This window comes from Maniola jurtina, chromosome 4, assembly GCF_905333055.1.
Source record: "Maniola jurtina chromosome 4, ilManJurt1.1, whole genome shotgun sequence".
Taxonomy (NCBI): Eukaryota; Metazoa; Arthropoda; class Insecta; order Lepidoptera; family Nymphalidae; genus Maniola; species Maniola jurtina.
This window is the reverse complement of record NC_060032.1, coordinates 9,630,253-9,653,452: the sequence shown is the minus strand read 5'-3', so window position 1 is coordinate 9,653,452 and position 23,200 is coordinate 9,630,253. Positions and strand designations below refer to the sequence as shown.

General features: G+C 36.4%; 2 protein-coding genes across 2 annotated transcripts in view; one reads left to right on the top strand and one right to left on the bottom strand.

The window, feature by feature from the left end:
- Positions 1 to 1,473: 1,473 nt before the first annotated feature.
- On the bottom strand, positions 1,474 to 10,084 carry LOC123864530 (parafibromin). The gene is made up of 12 exons (XM_045905026.1): positions 9,742 to 10,084; positions 9,555 to 9,660; positions 9,364 to 9,483; positions 9,015 to 9,160; positions 8,579 to 8,804; positions 7,989 to 8,160; positions 7,406 to 7,537; positions 4,623 to 4,797; positions 4,370 to 4,487; positions 3,230 to 3,371; positions 2,316 to 2,457; positions 1,474 to 1,951 (listed from the first exon to the last, which is right to left on the bottom strand). The coding sequence occupies exons 1-12, from the start codon at positions 9,870 to 9,872 to the stop codon at positions 1,915 to 1,917; spliced, it is 1,647 nt and encodes a 548-aa protein (XP_045760982.1). The 5' UTR covers positions 9,873 to 10,084; the 3' UTR covers positions 1,474 to 1,914.
- An 833-nt stretch (positions 10,085 to 10,917) lies between these two features.
- The window catches only part of LOC123864525 (guanine nucleotide-releasing factor 2), a 56,402-nt gene continuing 44,119 nt past the window's right edge, over positions 10,918 to 23,200 (top strand). The window contains exon 1 of the mRNA XM_045905014.1: positions 10,918 to 11,112. Within this exon, the coding sequence (XP_045760970.1) occupies positions 11,073 to 11,112 (40 nt within the window). The 5' untranslated portion in view covers positions 10,918 to 11,072. The remainder of the gene's footprint in view (positions 11,113 to 23,200) is intronic.

Here is a 23,200-nt window from a genome sequence, read left to right as displayed (position 1 = left end):
CGTGTTTTGCTCGTACAAATGACATTTGGGTATTTTTACTGCCGGAGGCTGGCAACACTGGAATTTATCAAAGTAAAAGTGATTTTCGACACGGTCTTTTTCACGGTATCCCCTTTCGCGTGGGTGCGAGCGAGAGGAAAGATTGAAACGTCATCGGGCGCGGTATATCCTGTAGTTAATAGGAAAATTATGAAACCGTGTAAAATCTTTCTGTGAAACGAGTTGGCGGCCATTTTGTATTTTTTTTAATTTTTCGAAATTTTGATCACGTTTTTGAGGCAGTTGGCAACATTTTGGAAAGTCGACATGTATCAATCGATTGTGTGACTCAACCAGCAGTATCGAAATATGTAAACAGTGTTGCCACATTTGGGGAGATTTTCGAGATTCTCCCCAAAAACTCCTCCTGTAAAATTTTGTATGAAATTTTTTTTCCCACTGATGGTTTCGTATAGAAAACAAAAAAAAAATCGAGGAAAAATTTGGAAATAGCTGATGATCGAGGATGTCGGAGACGGGTGATGGGTCCGCTCAAGGTATTGAAGATAGGTGGGGGGTGCTCGACCAAATGTCATTTATGACGTCATCCAATTGCCAAAAAGCTGAAAAAAAATTCAAAATGGCGAAAAAAAGATGGCCGCCATACAAATTTTGCCGGCGTCCAGCTCGGAGGGTATAAAAGATGGAAGTGTGGTTTCTTGGCAAGAGATGATCAGGGTCCGAAGGTCTACTCGATTAATAGAAAAAAAATTCAAAATGGCGGAATTTATTTTTACATACATTTTGTATGGCGAATATTGAATGTCTCATTCTCCTAGAAAGAGACGGAAAACGATACAATAATGTAGGGGAGATGTGTTTGGGTGGGGGAGGCGAGTAGGGCAAAAATTATGACATTTCAGAAAAACAAGATGGCGGCCTGTATGATTTTTGCGACTCTTTTGTTTTCCAACCGATTTCGTTGAAACTCGCAATCTTTGAAGAATGTAGTAAACGATTAATAGAAAAAGTGGAAAATTTTGGAAAAACAAGATGGCCGCCGTACAAATTTCGTCGGTGTCTATCTCGGAGGCTATAAAAGATGGAAGAGTGGTTTCTTGGCAAAAGATGATCAGGGTCCGAAGGTCTACTCAGTGAAACAAACTCTGCATGCTCGCGGACCACTTTAGTGGTCCGCGCACCCACGCACCCTACTTTATTAACCTCAACTACCCCGTTTTTACAAAAAATGATATGGATGTTGTTTTCAGAGTTTTCCAGGGTGCTGATTTTGATAACGACATTTATTTTTAAATCCAAGATGGCGGGCGTGCACTTTTTAAGAAAAAAATTGATATAAGTGTCGTTTTATGGGGTTTTCGGGGTAATTTGTGTATCTTAATAAAAAAAATCGGTTTAATACAACTCATAAACCTAACCACGTCACGCGAGCTGCTTTAGCAGCTCGCGCACCGAGCAAAATACTAGTATACTATATAATCGAGAAGTATATGTGTACAACAAATACTTGTCTTGTCAAACGTTATGTACAAAGATTATATTTTATAATAGCTAATAGTGCGATTGCACTTCGTCTTTCGGGTAACCGAACCACTTATACCCAAATTCGTGCACCGATGCCTTCTTAACAAGGCAGCCGTAATATTTTACGCTAGTTAGTTCAAATTATTCGTTTACACTTGCTTGTTACTCCGAATATTATAAATATCCAGAATCGGAGAATTGGTATAGTTTTATTGTGCTATTATATAATAGATATTTAATACTACAAAGCTAAGTAGGTAGTATTGAGCCAAAATAATTTCTTAAATGGTATGAATTGACTTAGATTCTCTTTGCGATAAGGCGTTCGGATATTCACACAGTGTCATTAATATAGTCTATTTGATAAAATTCTATAAATCTAACACTAACTCAGAACCTTAGGTGTGGTTTATTCTTCATCATGTGCCTGTAACAAAACATATTCTTTATATCTTAAACATCCATATATTATAAAAGCGAAAGCCTTAAAGGTTAAACTGATTTTGCCAAAATTTGAAACCCAAGGTAGCTTTGCATTTCGAAGACAGACATAAGCTATAATTATATTCCGGAAGATCAAAGTTTCTACAGAATCTATTACAGCTTAAGGGGTTGTAGTCCACAGAACAAAAATAACTCCAAGGAGTTTTGATCACCCACCCAGCAACACCCTCGTTACGCTTGGGATTTATCCCAGCGCCCGTGACGTAAGACATTACATTACGCCCATGTTGAATAATCTCCTATTATATTGTCGCCGAGTAAAGCGGCGGACGGTTGCTTGCACGTACTTGTCAAGGGTCTCCCAGAAGCCGAGCAGAGCAGCGCGGTCCAGATGCCGCTTGGTGCGGCTCAGGTTGAGAACAGTGACCGCCCAGCGCGCCACGTTCGCGTCCAGCTTCATCTCGTCGAACTTCAGGTGGAACGCGCATACTGTTCGACAGAAACATTATTGACGACCTTCTACTAATAAAACCACTGCGGTAGGAATAGCGCAGTGGTTTTATTAATAGGGAGTCCCGGTTTTCATCCTGGTAGGGGAAATTTGGCATTTTATAATTTCTAAATTTTCTCTGCTCTGGTCTGGTGGGAGGCTAGTTATCACCCTACCGGCAAAGCCATGCGCCAAGTGATTTAGCGTTCCGGTACGATCCCGTGTAGAAACCAAAATGAGTATTGGTTCAATAAAAAAAACTGCCATACCTCTTCCAAGTTAGCCCACTTCCAGTCTAAGACTGCATCATCACTTACCGCCAGATGAGATTGCAGTCAAGGGTTAACTTATATCTAAATAAATAAAAAACAACTACTCTGCTGGTCAATCTCGAAAAAGCTGCATCAATATTATTTTGAAACCACCCTCATTTAATCTTTTGTATACTTTACAATAATATATCTCATATAAAAACTTGTAATGAGGAAGGAATACCAGTGTACAGAAACCCGATCAGGTTTTTGATGCACCGTAAATTAGGAAAAAATAAAATAAAAATCTGGAGGAGGCCTTTACTCAATGAGAGGTCCTTAAAATTAAAAAAAAAATCATTTTTTTGTCAACCAATTCTTTGTTTAGAAATTTATTAAGGATAAATATAAGGCTTTTTTATTTTCATTTTTATATTTATTAAATTACGTAAATTAAAACTTTTATCCTATTGATTACCAACTTTTGTAAGCTTAACTAAAAGTACAAAAATATACAAACTGTTAGCAAAGATTTGAACAGGATTGCCGTCCCAGGGCCATCCCTTGAACTGCCAGGCTGGACCCTGCACGAACACGGCCACCACGCGGTCCCACTCGGCCGCCGACAGCCTGCCCGGGCTGTCCACCACGCGGTATGGCACCTGTACACATAGACTCATGGCGTAAGTTGTCGTCAGGCTATAGGCGTCCACTGCTGGACATAGGCGTCCACTGCTGGACATAGGTCTAACACAACCCACGGTGTTGGGCCGCCTGAATCCCTACAACTCGTTTAATGTCACCAGTTCACTGAGTAGGGGATCAAGAAGCCTTTATGGGTTCTCCAGCAAGATTCCGTGAAATCGTCACTGACCTGTTTGGATTCTGGATTGAGCTTGGCTGGCCAAAGTGATATGGCAGGGAGCCAGTCTCACGTACAACAGACTGATAACATCTACTTGATTAAAGTAATGGACTCAGGGAATAAGTAGAAAACAGTGGCGGTATTTGTTCATCCGCGCTCATACCAGTTCAAAAACGTCCATATGTACGAAAATTAATAGATGTTGGGTACAACTGGCTTTAAGGTTTGTTATGCTCCTGAGACAGTGTCCTTTGACACTGAAATTAACTCTTTGAACGACTAACTTGTCGGGTACCGGAACTCGTGTTTTTGACGAATTTAATACTTCTTCTTATTTTATTTAATGGCTTTTAGTAGTGCCACACCAGGAATTTAATGCTTTGAGTTACTTCAATCTACTGTTAAAATATTTCAAACTATACAGAATAATCAATCTAGTAGCTGGAGCGAAAAGAGATGACATAATCAAATCACAAAAATTAACAATTTCATTGCAACCTTTTTTTAATCATTGGTTGGTCTATTGGTTTTCTATTAATCTATTATCAATCTACTGTTAAAATATTTCAAACTATACAGAATAATCAATCTAGTAGCTGGAGCGAAAAGAGATGACATAATCAAATCACAAAAATTAACAATTTCATTGCAACCTTTTTTTAATCATTGGTTGGTCTATTGGTTTTCTTCATGTTTGAATCAAGAAAATCAATAATTCATGAAATTGTAACTACATTTGTTTGTAACAACACTTGATTTAACAAAAATGTTGCAAATCAATTTAAGTTTACAAACCGTCATTGTTGTGGCATTGTTGGGCACTTGGTCACCTTGTGGACCTTTTCTCCTTTGTAAGAGTACTTCATTCTCACGAGCTGCTCCTTCTGTTTTCTTTTGCTCTACAGGTACAAATCTGTAATTGATTGGAAATAATTCTTTTCTAAAAATGAGCTCTGATACAGAATCTGTTTAGAAAAATTATTGGTTCAATTGCCGCCGCCTGCAGTCGTTAATGTAATATTAAGTTGAGGTGTTGAAGTATACATACTTGAGGTCTTGCAACATGTCTTTAACGTTATACATGGATATGAGCGAAGTGGTAGCGGCGGGGATGATGATGATGGGCGTGCGCGAGGGCCGCTTGCCGCCGCCCGTGGGCGCACGCGCAGCTGCCACTGGCAGCAGGTCACGTCTGCCCGGCGTTCCCGGAACCGCGCCGTTCTCTGAAAATACAGGGTGTAACCAGAATGTTAGCAAAAACTTAGCGTTATTATTATACTACCTTAACACAATCCAATGCCAATAACCATTTGCTTTATCTTGTAGTTTTAGTGATTTAGTATTTTTCAAACCCGCATTGTATAGCGTGCAAAACTCAGGTTAATGCCCCACCTATGACGCGGCATTGGCTTCGAGTGACCTATTTACGGAACGTTCGTTAACCTCTAGCATCAGTCAGATGCTTTATTAAATAAATAAATAAATAAATAAAATCGTTTTATTGCAGGTTAGGGACCCATATAAACAGTAAAAAATACAAAATATAATATAAAAATTAAAATAGTTTAAAATGAAATAGTTAGTCATTTTACGTTAGGGATCTGGTGTACCCGTAGCCAGTGTTTATAGAACACATTGTCAGGGGACGCCTGAGCGACGACTTTAAGCATCTTATTTTTAGAATTGCGGACTGTTTCCCAGAAACCCGCAATTCTATTTCGTATAATGGCGTAGTAGTCCGGGACTCCAGCGTCGGCGAACATGCCCGACGCACTACAATACCTTGGCATTTTTAATAAAATGCGAAGGGCATCATTATACTGTACCCTGAGGATGTTAAAAGATCTTTTGGTGTAATTGATCCATAGTTGTGAAGTATAAAAACTCATACAATAAGCTTTAAACAATGTAACTTTAACATCCTCAGAGCACCGAGCAAATCGGCGAGCGAGCATGTTGCACCGTATTGCCAGTGACCTTCGCTCTCGTTCTATATCAAAATCGTCGCTCAGGGATCCCGTTAACATGTGTCCGAGATACCTGAACTGTTGCACAACCTGAACTGGTGTTCCATCTAACAAAACTGGTGGTATCCTCTCCGGGCCTTTACCAGCTCTAAAAATCAACATTTCTGATTTGCGTACATTGTATTTTAATCCATGTCTCAAGGCGTAACCTTCGCAGATCGATACTAATTTACGGAGACCGTTTATTGAGGGGCTAAGCAGCACCATGTCATCGGCGTAACTTAAGTTGTTAAAACAAACTCCGTCAATATGACAACCGATGCCAGTACCACTTAGCTCCTCAATCAGGTCATCAACGTATAGATTGAACAGGTCCGGAGAGGTTAAACCGCCCTGACGTACACCACACTCTAGTCTAAACTCACTAGAGGCTGTGTCGCCCCAACGCACAATGTTCGTTTGGTTCTCATACCAGTATCTCATCAGCCCGACAATACTGCTATGTACATTTGAGTCGCGCATTTTTCTCCATAATATATTATAATTAACAAGATCAAATGCGCGAGTCAGATCCAAGAAACACGCATACACCGATGTATCACGACTTTTATAGTAATTTACGACGTGCTTCAGAGACAGAATTGCCGAGTCTGTAGAGAGACCGGGACGAAAACCAAACTGAGCATCACTAATCTGTACATTCTTCATCAGTTCAGGCTGCAACAACCGCTCAAGTACCTTGCCGGCAATTGTCCCCAGCGAAATGGGCCTATAGTTAGCTATACTGGACATATCGCCCGTCTTGTTTTTTGGCACAGGAACCACTACCGTCTTTAACATATCTGCAGGAAGATAACCATGTTTAATGCACATATTAAATAGCGTTGACAAGGCCTCATACAATTTGTTTCCAGCGTATAACATGTGCTCAACACTCAGACCATCATGGCCTGGTGATTTACCACGTTTCATATCTTTAATCGTTCGGAATATATCAGTTGGACTAAAGTGTACTGTTTTAGGTGATGGTGACAAAGGCTGAGAGTGGAGCACATGTGCAACGTCTAATGGTTTCACGGAGAAATGTTTTGCAAACATGTTGGCTATCTCCCTGCTGTCCTGTACGTTACTGACACTCACTGGCCTACTTTCTTTTTTATTTAATGATTTAGTCGCTTTCCAAAACTGTGTAAAATTTTTGTCAGCTCTATGCGTCGCTAAAATGTCCATTTTTATAGCTTCCTCATTATTCTGGCACCATTTTAATTTCTTTTTAAATATAGCACGAGTCTTTGTCATGTCATTATATATTTCTCCACTACTGGGCTTACCACAGTCTATCCAAAACTTAAAACACAGTCTTGCAGTTTGATAATACTCTTTTACGTGATGATTCCAGCCAACAGCCAATTATTTGCAATATATTGTGAACTTTTAAAAATTAAAGATTTTTAAAATTTCTTTTTCGTAGTTTTTTTTATGGTATCTTATCAGTAATCATCAGATCTATCATCCGTTTTCTTTTGTGCTAGCGTTCTGATTACACCCTGTATTTTTATATGCAGTTGAAAGTAGATAAGTGACTTGAGTTGTCTGGTCCCATCATTCTTACCACCCAAAACCTCTACAAGAGAGTAAAACCTCTATAAATGAGACGTTTTCATGTCTGGACCTCCTTAAGAAGACTGTCATATCTGTGTACTACACATAATCGAGAACCTCATGAAAAAAATAAAAATTATTTGAAATTTTATTGTTTCAAGCTGCTGCTATATTTGTCAATCTTTAGTTTTTAAAATAAACCTAGTGTTTCTTAAAATAGGTTGTTTTTTTAATTCTGTATTTATATAACTTCAATACTTACGTGGCATTTGTCTTGGGTGGTTCGGCGTTTGTGGCGCCCTGGCCGGTGCAGGCGCGCTGGGGCCCTCTGTCACAGATTTAAGGGTCATGCCGTGGTATGTACCCATAGTGTCGATTTTGAAGCCCTCAGTTTCTGAAACAAAACAAAAAGATCATACAACTTTTCAGCACATGCCTCTATAGATATAGGCTATATATTATACAGTATATTATCATTTATACAAGACAATTATTTTATACCAAAAAATAAAAGTACTACAATTCTGTTGTGCCTAAACTAAAATGACAGGCCAAAATATATTGCTATCCCTTTCATATTTCTACCGAAAGGATTAGCACTAGATTTAGACCTACTGATTTAGTTTTTAGAGATAATGTGCACAACAGAATTAACCACAATATTTGTGACATGTATGAAGTTTTGAATTCAGATCAAAGTCAAAGTTAAATCATTTATTCAAATTGGGTACCATTGTACACTTTTTGACTGTCAGTTGTGGAATTTGTAAGAGGATGATGTAATGGTGATAATTATTATTAATTGTATAAACTTAAAACTAAAGCTACGAGTGAGCATTACATACCTTCCTTTTGCCTAATGAATCGTTCCTGATCGTATCTGTTGTACTGCGTCTGTTGCATGGGCATCGCGGTCGGCGGTGGCATCACCACGGGTTGCGGGCGCGGGATGCCTGGCCTACCTTCCTCACGGGCTCTTATGCTACCCAGCAGTGCTAAAATGCTCTTTGCGAATGTCTAAAATATAAACTAATATTTAGTGTTGGCAAACTAGCAGTTAAATTAGTCAATTTATTTACGAGGGTTGCTTGTTTTTCAAAAAAAATTCTTGATATTTGGGACATTGTAATAATAAAGCTGTATTTAAGTTTTTTGGCATTTCAACTATCAGCAGGACTCACATAATATTTAGTTGAGTATGCCTGACAAATCTTGTGAGTCCAGGTGTTTGATATTTATAATACATATATTTAAGTTGTTATCAAGGCAAGATCCAGCACTATGGCTTCAACTCTGTAATTCTTATAGTTAAATAAAAAATTGGGGTCTTTATTTTTGATAGTTGTATACACTTAAATAATGTTGCACAATACTGCACTGTTATCAAATGTCACTTTAAAGTATAATTTCACCACAATCCCTTTGTTTATTATACCTTTCCATTGCTCTGTAATACTGTGGTCCTAGTTCTCCATTGCCTCTCCCGGCTGATAATATCTTTAGTGAGATCCACATCATAGTCCAGAATAGCTCTAAGGTCTGATCCAACAACACCCAAAGTGTCAGCATAGTCATGGCTTTTTATAGTTGTCCTCTTTTTGGCTAAACGTTTAGCTTTGATAGCTGCAATTTTCTCCACTGACATAGCCTCAGACAATGACCTAAAGTTAAAGTCTATAGTAATTACAAATCAAGTAAGGATATGATATTACATACGTTCAACAAGTCTGTCTAGACAGATTTGTTGACAGCAATCGTGCGGTAAGTGTGAAGAGAAATTTATAGTTAATTTAAATTTTTATAATGAATCATAGTGGGGCCACTCCTACTGTAATGTGTGGTCAGTATAAAAGTTTTCTTATAATTCTTACTTTATATTATCAACAGTGACTGAAGCTTCTTTAGGGGCGTCCAACCGAGCTGCCAGCTGTTCACGAACTTTTTGTACATGAGTTTCCTCAATGCGAGGCTTTTTAGCAGCTGATTCGCCACCATCATTATCATGTGTGCGTTTGACCTGTAATTTCACATCAAGCCTATTCATTTTGCAATACATATTTTGATTCAATCTTTTTCGCGGCTGAGAAGTGAGCTGTGAGTGCTGATTCACAAAGATCATTGCTGGGTAACTACTAAGTACTATCTAACTTCTCAGTCACTAATGAGTTTGAATCCTCCCATAACAAAAAACATACATTTGAAAATGAAAAGTGATTTGACCTGTGTTGGAATTTCCAGTGGTGCACTTTTGTCTATTGATGCACAAGTGGCTGTTTCACCATTGAGATAAGCAAGCAGCTCTTTACGATCAGGACGACGTACAGGTGGAATATTCGCTGCCTGCAAGGGAAAATAAATTGCTATTTCTTGTCACTAATGTAACCTAATACCAATGTCAAAATAATACTTACAGCTGCTTGCTTGACATACACAGGATGAGCAAGTTGTATGTTTTTAAGGATAAACAGCAGACATTCCAGAGTATAATATTCTTTATCGCTGCCTTCCTTGCCAGACCTATTCCAAAATAACATTGTATAGCAGTCAGCACTGATTATTCTAATTATGAAATTATAAGCATAAGTTACGTTTACTTACCCCCACATAAGATAGTTAGTTTTGACATTCTTGGGCCACGAAAACTCGCCAAATATTATTTGACCGTCACGCTCAATAATTTCTTTTTTATTTACATTATACTGTCGGAGTAAACTGAGGGGGTCCGCCATGATTACGATTTATTGTTCTTGTAATCAACACTCAATAAATGTTTTATCCAACAAAAATATTGAAGGGTCACTTTTTAATGATCAAATTGCATAGTTTAACCTGAAAGTTAGGTATCTAAAGCTCAAAATATTCATTGCATTTTCCACTTATTTATTTCAAGTTCCGCGTCAAACACTCCATTTTCGACACACCGACACCTGTCAAACCTGTCAACCACTGTCACACCACTGTCAACCACAGACTAATATAATACTGGCTGTCAACTGCTGTCAGCAGAGCATTGCCAGATGATAAGACGTGGCAAATCATAAATCTTACGAGTGAGACCCTAACCCTAAAACGACGATAAAAGCGGGGGATATGAAATTTAGTTTTTTTGAGGTGTGAACGGCAGAAAATGGTAAATGGTCCTAAATAAGTCTCATTGAAAAGGATACAAAAATAAGACTGAAGATACGAACGTGACCCAAAATTATAAATTAAATCCACAAAAATTTAAGGGTACACCATGGGTACACTGAAATTAGTAACTTTAGATAACTACCTACGTGTTTATTGAATAACAATCAAATTATCCAACTGTTATTATTATTCGAAAACAATCAAATAACAACTAAACAATCGAAAATCAATCGAACGTTTTCAATTGTTCATTTGTTACTTATCGCACGAATCTATAACGAATGGATCGAAAATCAAATGCAATTGTGCAATTAATTTAGACTTTCAATTTTTCGTTCCAGACCGTGCGCTTCACATTCGTAGATTTAAGAATCGAAAGATTTTCGATTATTATTTTAGTGTTTTTGTGAAGATAAATAAATCTACAATCAATTATTCAAATTGGTTGATTGTTCGATTCATACGATTGATTTTTTGCAACAATCGCCCTTGCACCGTTGACACCGTAGACAGAATAACCAAACAAAGTCTGTATTGTATTAAAACAGGCATCAACCAAAGATACAGCCGTGTAGTAGGTACCTACTGTGTACACCAGGACTTATACCTATGTCCAATGTCCAAAGCATAAACAAACATAAATTTGACAGATTCAAAATAAAATATGGTGTCTAATATGGCTTCCGGTCGATTCTTATTTTATTAAATATTTTAATTTTTATTACAAACTTTTAAATAATTAACTTTGGAAACCCCCATAATTTGTGTTAATATGTCAGTGAATTGAGATCAATGTAATGATGACTTCTACTCCAAAGTCAGAGAAATGCGGACAGGGTAAGCTATGCGCTACTAACATTCCATCTTTCTGTAAACTTTATTAGTATTCTACTTTTGTTGTATATAAAAATAGACACTAATTTGGTATTTAATATTACCCTTGCATCAGAAATTCATCTACTATGTTTAAAATATGCGTCTTCCTTGTTTTCTGACTCTATAGATTGTAAACTATATTAACCAATATACTTGCTAATTAATGTAATGTACGTTTCTTAAATACTAAAGTCCGATTGTTCAGTGGTTTTCTATATAGGTAGCGGATTGCGTTCCTTTAATGTTAAGTGATACTGCAAACTATTGTTGTTTCGTTTGTGGTATTAGTGCACAAAAAATAAACACTCATATCAACAGAAGCACAGATATAGATCTATGCAATAAAATATTACGATTTTCTGTAAAGAATAATATAGAAATCAATTTTATTAAATGAAATGAATAATTTTGTTAATTGCATGTAGAAAAGTTGTGCCACTTGTAATGTTTCTAGACTATCAAAGGTTCAGAAAGCAGGTTCTTCTGAGTAGAGCCGGCAAGAAACTTAGTGGTTACTCTTTAAAAGGAACAAAATGTAACAATATGTAGTACATAGATATGCAATACATAAGCTATGTAACTATTACACTACATTGTGGGCTGATAAATGCAAAACCGACCATTTCCATGCAACCTTATAATTAAGAAATTTGTACCTTATTGCATTATGATAATTGTGACCTAACAATGGTTTCTATTTAATGAGAGTATTTTCCCATGGATTCCTATTGTCGTGCTCTATAATATTCATTTGAAACATCTTTTAACAGTTTATTTTAAATAACCATTGACTGTCTTAGTTAAGTAACTCTTAAGTTAAATAAAAAAACTCTCCATAAATGTCCCATTATTGTACAAGAACTTCTTAGATAGTATGCACTACATATTATTATAATTTAACGTTGCCTGCAGCTCTGAGTTCGTGTTTGTTCAGACTAATCTGAGAAACTACTGTATAGATTGTCATATGGTTTTCATCAATAGAAAGAGGAATTATCTAAGATAGTATAAGCTGTAATTTATGAACATTTTGCGAAAATAAGCCACCGCTATGAAGCTATTAGGATTGTGAATTAAATCGAAAAAATTCTATCTGTGAGATTGTGTTGCTGTGTGAAAGTTATGCCAGAAATATGAACTTATTTCGTTATGATGTGCTATAACCATCTGTATGGTGTAGCAATAACATTAACTGTGCACTGTCTGCCCTTCCACTACTACACCTTTAGAAAAAGCAAGCAATACTCACTAATCATGCCAAACATTAGGTGTTGATGCAATCTAAGGGAAGTGCCTGCCTTGTAAGTGCTTATTCATACCTCTTTTGAGCTAGCGTGGAAAACGGAAGCCAAAAGAGCATTACATATTCTAGCTGCTCTAGCATACCTATTTATTCCACGTCATTACGATGATACTTCGATTCTGAAGTATCAACAGAAAATGTTGACTCTAAAATAGCGTAAATCCCCAACACTTTGCATTATATGGTTTCATTTACTGAGAGTTACAGTTTTTTTTTATCTGAATAGGCATGCGCTTGACTAGAATCATACCAGAATAGGTGGAACGCGCCTAAATGTTGCCTATTCATTCTTCTTGAAAAGGTTCCAATATTTCAATTGGGTAGGGAAAATGGAAGCCCATACAGCATTCCATATTCTATGAATATAATAAACGAGGAAGCAAATCGATTATTACAAGTCCATGGAATTTCGACTATGTAGGGTTCAGACCTTAACAATATTTTAAATTATAGCAAAAAAAACTTTTTCTCGTGTAGGCTGATACTAGCCTACTTAGGCACTTATTCTAATTCAATTCTTTATTTGCATAAATGTGGGTGTGTGTACATACAGATGTTACAATTCCGAGCTTCTAAATATCTACGAATGATGACGAATGCAATGCGTACTATTCATACCAACAACTAAGCATTTTGCCTTGTGGGAGGCTATGGCGCCCAGGTAGAGTTGCCACTCTTCCTGGGCGCGTTTGGAACCCTCGTAGCTTTAATTTTAAGTTTACGTAATTAATTATCATTATTGCCTTACAAATTTAACAGTTGATAATCAAAAAGTGTACAATGGTACATACCCAATTTGAATAAATGATTTGACTTTGACTTTCCCACCAAAGAAAGTCATGCCGCCAAGCGATTTAGCATTTCGGTAGGATGCCGTGTAGAAATTGATAAGGGGTGTAATGGGTTTTAATAATAAACCGCTAACCCTTTCCAAGTTAGTCCGCTTCCATCTTATACTGCATCATTAATTAGCACCAGGTCAGATCGCAGTCAAGGACTAACTTGTAATAGAATAAAAAAATACCTATAAATTGGTAGCAAGTATTTTCTGTAACCGGGTGTTTAGGATGTTTGGCTTTTCGTAATTTAAATTGCAAGATGTTTCGAGTCGCGTGAATCGTGATGGTCATGGTCAACTAGATCACAACTGTCACGCACATGTGTTGTTTAAAAAAATTAGAACTTTTTTCACGTTTGTTCAACTACACTTCATAATAATAATGTATTTATAATGATAAAAAAATGTGGTCCATAGCTTCTTCTTTTTCTTCGTGTTGGTTTTGCGGCTATGCAGGGCACTTCAGACCCTGTATCACGTTGACCGTGCCGATTTATGGTGATTTTACAGCCACCGTTTTACAGTTCTCCATAGCTTGCGAAGATATAAAAATTTACATTAATCTTATTGTTTAATAGTATACGGTTTGTTCGAAATATTTAAATTAATAGTTTAACACACGTTAGTAGAAATGGCTTTAACGCCAGCATTTTGCAAACATTTTGTGTGCCAATGTGTCGTTGGATTCGATTGGGTCATTTGAGTTTCTAGTCGGTTGTGAAAGTTTCGTTTCTTCGTGCTTCCCCGGCCACTTAAATTAGCCGTGAAGTGAAAAGCGTTGACATTTTACATCTACTTTTTAGGGTTCCGTACCGGATGGGTGCCAACGGGACCCTATTACTAAGACTCCGCTATCCGTCTGTCCATCTGTCTGTCTGTCCGTGGGATGTACCTGTCTCGTGAACCATAATAGGTAGCGACCTGAAGTTTCACAGAATATGTATTTCTATTGCCGCTATAACAACAAATACAAAAAATTTCAAAATTGCCACCATGAAAATCAAAAAATTTAAAAGTGTTATTTCTTATACGATGGTAGTACGGAACCTTTTCTGTGCGAGTCCAACTCGCACTTGACTGATTTTTGATAAAAATATAGCAAACAAATACTTAACTAAACCAACAATTATATCTGTCTAATAGCAGACATTTTATACGGATAGTGGTTCCACTAGGATGACCATCTCATTTTAATTTAACTAAGTAGGTAAAATCAGTTGTTTCTCGTTGTCACAAACAAGTCGATTTCTTTCAACTGAGAGGTACTAGTAGGTTAGGTAGGTAAAGATTTTACCATATACAACATCGACAATAGCTGCGAAATTCTCAATAATATAGTTAGCTACCTATATCTTACATCTCCATAGTTTATCAGTTCTTTGAGCTACGTAACACTGCGCTGTCCAGTGTCACCAGCTTCGTAACTCGTAAATCTATGTAGGTTACTCTAGTTCTTCTACAGAGCTTTTCATTCTTGCTTTGAACACTGCATAGATTGTACAGAACACCTAGTATGGCTCTTTCTACTCGTAGCATGGGCGCTGGCCGCTGAGTGACGATCTCAACCGAATCGCAGAGCCTATTTCAAAAGTACAATCGGGCAGATTAATTGAGATTACTTTTGAATAGCTACAAAGAATTAATGTCAATCAAATAAAACGGGACGTTTTGAAGTAAAAACACAAAGCGTTATTATATTCCACCGTCTTTCGTAACGGGACCGACTATTCTTGAATAGGGTATGTTGGAATTAGACATAGCTAGCTGTCTGAGTTTGAAGACGCGATATTATGCATGCTATTCGGTTAGCTTCGGAGCGCCGCCGTTCGTCCGTCCGACTATTTTATTAATATTCCTGCGGTTAGTGCTTGGAAAACGTCTTAACGCCGCCATCCGACCACATAAATATAGCTATACCGTAACCAGTAGGTACCTATATACACTGAAGAAGTTCGCAACTTACGAACTATCACAGAAACACGATTTTTATAGTTGTCAAAAGTTTTATTTTGAGGGAGAATGTATATTCTGTACTAAATACTCTGAAGAATTTGACTCCACTTGACTTTCTTCAATCAGAAAACTACTTTTATATGCAAATATCAAGAAAAGCTTATGACAAAATAATTTCACCTGAGAGCACCCGTTTCATAAACTATACAATGCATCAAAAAGGAGTGCTTTCTCTACGGCATAGGTCTCTACATTCTTGAAATTTTTGCGCTAAGAGCAAGGGACAGTTATTTTTATTAATGTCATTTACATAATTAATGAGCCTCGATAGCTCAACGGTTGAGGAGCCCTACGGAACCCTAATAAGCTAGCCTAATCCATATATTTTTTATTCAGTTACTTTGTACATTTAGATTAAGTGCATGAACTTCGCTTTTTCCATTAAAAAGTTGATGCAAACTTGTAGCCCGATTATAATTATTGTGATTGGATACCAATCGATACCAGTGATCACGAGCCATCGAGCGAAGTCTGAACGTGATTGCGGCTACGTCTAATACTTTTTTCAATCGAGTCGCGGCTTTTTGCTTTGATCTTTGAGAAAAATACGAAAAGAGAAACCTAGGCAACTAGCAAATTGGAAAACGTAGGACGTCTACGAAGTTGAAAACGCTGCGAATTCAATGAATTTGTCACAACCACCTAGAACATTAATTTCATAAAGTTCAATGAAACAAATATAATGTATATTGAAGACAAAGATGTATGAACTGACATAATTACATAGTTATTCCGAATGGTTCTAATTGTGTTAGATGCAAATGTAGAATCGATTACTTTCATATGCTAAGTCCAATATGGCATATTATGCACGTTATGCAGATATTCTACTAGCTCACCGTGCTCTGGCCTATCTGTTAAGGCACTGTAACGGGATCTCGTTTGCCGACAAGAGTTCAAATACCCAGCTTCTATTGCCTTACTAAATTTCAATACTCAGGTATCTATACACTTTACTGAAGTAACTAAAAACCCGATAACTAGAATAGCTTAATTACTCCAAAGGTTTTTTTTGCATTGCAACCGAATTGGGAAAAAGGTACTGAGATAGCTTGCATGATGTATCTCTGAGACAGACATATATGGTACTTTCATCCTGTAAAAGAGTCCTCATGGGATTAAAAAAAATCTGAATCATTTAAAAAACCACGCAGATAAAGTCGTGCCTTCATCTATTTATTCATAAATCACTTGCGTGTATCGTAAATGAGACAATAATTTGGCAAGTGTTGCATGTTCCCATAGACCTATAAATACTCCATGTTCCAAAGACCGGCGATTGTTATTGTGTAGACATTGAAAATCACTGAAAGATTACTAAGAAAAGACACTACAGAAATTTTTTCAGTGACTGAAAGAATTTCTATGAATAATTATTCATAGAAATTCTTATAATATATATTTTTCTTCTTATTCTATAATAATTATTCATAGAATTTCTATGAATAATTATTCATAGAAATTCTTTCAGTGATTTTATTTAAGAGATGTGCGACGTGCGTTTCATAAAATCTATCCTTGATCTGCCTCCCTTCCACGCCTTTTGTCTATCATGCCTTTAACAATATTTTTATTGAAGTCAATCATGTCCTTGATCTTTATGATATGAATCTTCTCTTATACTTTGTAATGTTCTAGTTAATATTTCTTTTCCCTTCTCAGCACTTCTAAGTTTATTATATTTTCTAATCAGCTTATTACGCAGCATCTCGACTATTTCCAACTTCCATTTTTTTTGTGCCATAATCCAAGTCTCGCTGCACTTCCTGATCTATAATGGATGAAGTAGTTGTTTTTTTAATTTGATTGAAACTTCAAAATTACCTATTAGCTGTCTATTTCGTGAAGAATTTTATTTGACTGTGTTATATGTATGGAGGTTATATTGAAGTCGATTTTGAAATAATTGATACCTGTACAAAGCTATAAAAATCGGCCTGCATGCGAAGTACTACAATTAATATATAGCATACTGGATGATACTCGCGACTTCGTTCGTCTAGATTTAGGGTTTTTAAAAATCCCGCGGGAAAACTTTGATTTTCCGGCATCAAAAGTAGCTTTTATCCTTCCCCGGGATCCAAACGGCGAGTATCTCTGGACTAAACGTCAACGTTTGGTACCAAGGATGGGCCGTGAAATGCTAGCAGACAGACAGACACTTTCACATAAATGTAATTATAGGTTTTGTGTATGAGTTTCAATGTTCTCACGAATTGCATTAACAGCATTTTTTTAAATGCTTCAAGTCAAGGTTACTAGTAATTAATAAAGTTTAGATTTTTATCAGCTTGTTAAATAAAAGGAATTATGCAACTACATCACTCCTTCATAATGGTTTTAACCAAAGTTTTTCTATGTTAAATTGTATAAGTTTCTTTATACACGCCGCACTTTTATATTATATTCTAAGCTATGCTATGAGCAAACTCCGATACGGCCTGTTTTCTGGATTATGCAAATGATGATGATTAGTTATGCAAACCAAATAATTTCAAATTACTTATGACTAGTCTTATGATTATATTATACGTATTGTACATAAAAACGTATAATGTAGTAGATTATCATAAGTTCGCGTCACAGTGTTTCATAATCTGTTATATAGTTACATACAAATTTCAACCGTTTGTGCTATTTTAACGTTATAAGCGATTTTGCAAAGCCGTTATGGAGAACCCCACTCAACGCATGTCGTTATTTCCTCCATTATCCTAAGCTACACACGTATTACTGTTTGCGCAATTGTTTGTTTACCTATTCTGTGGTAGGTAGGTGCCTTGTGAATCTCAACTCGTATAGGATTTCGAAGCAGCAGGTGGTGGTAGATTGCCTAGCCTTGACTCGGTCGGTACTCGGTAGCATTAGGACCTGTCGATCGTCTCATTTACAGACGAAAGTGAAAGGCGCTAGAAGTCCTTAGAGTCTAGTGTCAAATTATGTTATGATATCTGCAAAGAGTCAATGACACTTGATGCTCTATGATTGGGTTACTTGGGTAAATTACAATGCTGGTGATATTAAATATGAGCTACAAATACAATATAACAAAGTAAAAGGGAAATTTAATTAAAGATATCTATTATTACGATTAATTAATTTTGCAAAGACGAGCTCCGATATATTTGGTGGTTGGCATCAACCAAAAACCGGCTAAGTGCGAGTTGAACTCGCACACGTAGGAATTTTAGGAATTCAACAATTTGAGCCTGGGTATTAAAGACATGACCCTATTTTCAAAAGGTGAATTATGTGTGGAAGATGATCTTAGGCAGGTACATGTAATTGCAGAGGCCGTAATGATGGTTGATGGGATGTTCTCGTGATTTAAAAATGTTGTAATGCAATAAATCATACCAACTATGTGAATCTTTTGATGTACGTAGGTAGGTCAATTATAGCGCCATTAAAATTTTAACTATCATGTATATTTTGTGTATTGTAACTTGAAAATTTAATTGATGTTAGCAACCGTTGTAAAACGTCGAGACAAATCGATTAGTTGCTCGTTATCCGTTACCTAAAATTATTGTAGTGTATTGCTTAGCTAAAGCCTAAACGCTTGCGTAACGGTGTAATAAGAATTGTCGGTATGATTTGTTCGTTGGCATTAACTTGTCAATGGCTAGATTATCTCACGTAACACTTTCATATAAATTTATTTTAATCGCTCCGCTTACCTTCCACGTTACAACAATAATTGTATAACAAGATAATAAGTTTATTTATTATCATCTTTTTTGTACGCCTTCGCCTGCCCTGTCCTGTGATGTGATGTACGTGATGATCAGGGAAAATAAACAACTGCGCAGTTGCAGAGCGATACTACGAGAAAATTTAGGATACCGAAACTAAAATTCAAAACTACTTACTAAAAATAAATTAGCTTGATTACTGATACACCTACTGCTCAGCCTTTAGCTTTGCTTAATGTATCCTTCAGTAATATAGAAACAAAAAAACCCTGAATTATTCATACTAACCAAGCACAAGCAGTACCAGTTGTGACAAATTGATTTCGTAACCTTTAACAGTTAAGACATTGTGTTCTAATAATTCTTGCCACTAAATAGACCTTCATAAAATCCTTCGCCTTCCTCTTATTGATACATTTCACGGTTGCCATTGTTAACATAACGTGAGAGATGAGCTGTGAAACAGTCGTTAATTGCCCTTTATCACACTCTAATAGTTAATACATACTTGGTTTTTGATGTTGAGAGAGTTACTTATTTATATGAAAATAAGTTAAGCCGTTTGCAGAATCATAATTAATTTCTTTTACGTTTAAATTCTGTAAACTTGGTTCGACAGTCTCGTTTGATATTACGGAACTGTAAACGTGATGTCTATCCCACCAAAAACATTTCATGTAAAAAGGTAGCCAAGACTCACAAGTTCATAATGTTTTCACTGTTAAAAAGTTATGAGATCTCTAGTAGAGCCAAGCCCCTAGCTGAGCTTAGATTTGTGCTGGCCATGGGAGCTATCCCAAGTCCAAAGTATATAGCTTTTAAATGTTCTTGACTATATGACATTTAGAACAATAAATAACAAATCACTCTACTTACAAGCTCTGATTCTACAAACCCTACATCTTGGTAAAAAAGGACGGCTTGGCCGTTTAATGTTCGTAAAACTAATACATGACATAAATATTTTAAGGCCATAAGGAATAGTTTGTTCGACAATTACTAATTTGTATTGTACTTCGTGATGGTCGCAGAAGCTATTCCGGGCTTAAATGTTATTTCAGATAAAAAATCCACGAACTGTAAACGGCCAAGCCGTACTTTTTTACCAAGATATAGGGTTTGTAGAATCAGAGCTTGTAAGTAGAGTGATTTGTTATTTATTGTTATAAATGTCATATAGTCAAGAACATTTAAAAGCTATATACTTTGGACTTGGGATAGCTCCCATGGCCAGCACAAATCTAAGCTCAGCTAGGGGCTTGGCTCTACTAGAGATCTCATAACTTTTTAACAGTGAAAACATTATGAACTTGTGAGTCTTGGCTACCTTTTTACATGAAATGTTTTTGGTGGGATTTCATTTCTTTTTGGCAGGTGCCCTAGATTTTTTTTGGATCTATTTCTTGTAGGTACATCATTTACATAGCCCACTCTCTATCGTTACCTCTTTTTTTAAAAGCTTTTATTCAACTTGCAATGTACTCGTATGTAAATATTATTGGCGTCACTCAGAAAAGCAGGTATTATTTAAATATTTTTATCGAATTATTGGAATGTCCTCTCAAACCAACACAAAAAACATCAGGTTCAATGTGTAGAGGTTATCCGAGAGTTTTAATCTAAAAAAAACTAATGCCAAAATAAATAATTTAATTAGAGCGTGATTGCTATCACAACATCTAATTATCCAGTTCACAATACAAAAACCGAAAATATGCGATATCGCCCCGAATCTCGGAAGGAGACTAAACTAAAACCTTCGAAACACCCGTATTTATGCAAGTTCAATCTTGTTGACCTCCTAGCAACAGATTGTATGACATCGAATGAGCCAAATATCGATTTTATCAAACTACCTGCATTAGGTAAATTAATAATTTTTATATTATTTTTGACAACTCAAATCAATATTTTAAAAATAACCTTACAGTTCGGCCGTCCTGAATTTAACACGTCCTCGTGTTTCTAATCAATCTTGTCATGTCAGTCGCGGGCTTCCCTGCCCTAAGTCAAATCCAAATCATGGGCTATCCTGCCCTCCGTCAAATCATTAAAACCTATCCATGAACTGCCGAACTATCAGTTTTAATATCAAATCAATAATAAATCCAAACGACTAACCTCTCATTCGATGTACACGAAATCTGAATTACTTACTGCAAGTTACTTTCCACTTCACAAAAGACTAAATTCTTTAAAAAAAAAACTAAAAATTTTAATCACCAAATCAAACTCAATAAAAATTTTAATCAAATGTGGGTTGTTTACAAAAAGATACCAAAGCGAAATTAAGACAACGTGAGACACGTCCCGCTTCTGAATTATTGGCGTCACTCAGAAAAGCAGGTATTATTTAAATATTTTTATCGAATTATTGGAATGTCCTCTCAAACCAACACAAAAAACATCAGGTTCAATGTGTAGAGGTTATCCGAGAGTTTTAATCTAAAAAAAACTAATGCCAAAATAAATAATTTAATTAGAGCGTGATTGCTATCACAACATCTAATTATCCAGTTCACAATACAAAAACCGAAAATATGCGATATCGCCCCGAATCTCGGAAGGAGACTAAACTAAAACCTTCGAAACACCCGTATTTATGCAAGTTCAATCTTGTTGACCTCCTAGCAACAGATTGTATGACATCGAATGAGCCAAATATCGATTTTATCAAACTACCTGCATTAGGTAAATTAATAATTTTTATATTATTTTTGACAACTCAAATCAATATTTTAAAAATAACCTTACAATATGTTTGTTCGGGTAAATCTTGCAACTCAATTTTGAAGCAGATATACCAAACTTCAGTCTTTTAGGACTTCAGGAAACACAGACACTTGGTACGTTTGATAAATCTGCCACGGACATCTTATCTTGAAAACTTTAGTATTCGAGTAACAGATTTTACAGATATGCATCTCATATACGAGGGGATGAAGGGGAACCCGATTTCTTAATTTATCTGTTGTTCATAATTCTTGCAATTCCTGCTTAATGCCAAATTTCAGTCTTCTAGGACTTCAGAAAGTACCCTAGAATTTGTGACTAGAAGTTTCGACTGTCAATAAATCTGAAACTATAAAAGCTAGACAATTGATACTCAGTGCGTTTAATACATCTGCCAAGGACATCTTATCCTGAAAATATCAGCATTCTAGCAACAGAATTTACAGATTTGCTTTTCTCATAAGAGGCGTAGAGGGGGGAAATTTCCAAAGTCTTAATTTTCCTGTAGTTTGTATGCAATTTCTAGTCTATATACCAAATTTCAGTCTTCTAAGACTTCGGGAAGTACCCTAGAATTACAGACTAGAAGTTTTGACTGTAAATAAATCTGAAACTATAAAAGCTAGACAATTGATACTCAATGCGTTTAATACATCTGCCAAGGACATCTTATCCTGAAAATATCAGCATTCTAGCGACAGAATTTACAGATTTGCTTTTCCCATAAGAGGCGTAGAGGGGGGGCAATTTCCAATTTCTTAATTTTCCTGTATTTTGTATGCAATTTCTAGTCTACATACCAAATTTCAGTCTTCCAGCACTTCGGGAAGTACCCTAGAATTACAGACTAGAAGTTTTGACTGTCAATAAATCTGAAACTATAAAAGCTAGACAATTGATACTCAGTGCGTTTAATAAATCTGCCAAGGACATCTTATCCTGAAAATATTAGCATTCTAGCGACAGAATTTACAGATTTGCTTTTCTCATAAGAGGCGTAGAGGGGGGGCAATTTCCAATTTCTTAATTTTCCTGTAGTTTGTATGCAATTTCTAGTCTACATACCAAATTTCAGTCTTCTAGGACTTCGGGAAGTACCTTAGAGGTTTTGAGTAGAGGTTTTGATGATCATCAGTGAGGGACGAAATCGGCGTATTTTAGGTATCAATAAATCTGTAACTATAAAAGCTAGATATTTGATACTTGGTATATTTAGTAAATTTGCTGAGGACACCTTATATTGAAAATTTCAGCTTTCTAACGTCATCCAGACCGAAGTTATGACGGGTCGAAAATACGGCGAAACACTTCGAGAAAAAGGTACGTAGCGCCCCGGCCGCCGTTTGGCTCGTCTTGGCGGGGGCACTGCCGTGCCCCCTGATACTTGCACTCATTGGCGTACCTACAGCGTTAACTCAACTCTTGTACATAATGTAGTACCCCAATCCACTGTCATTAGAAGTCGTG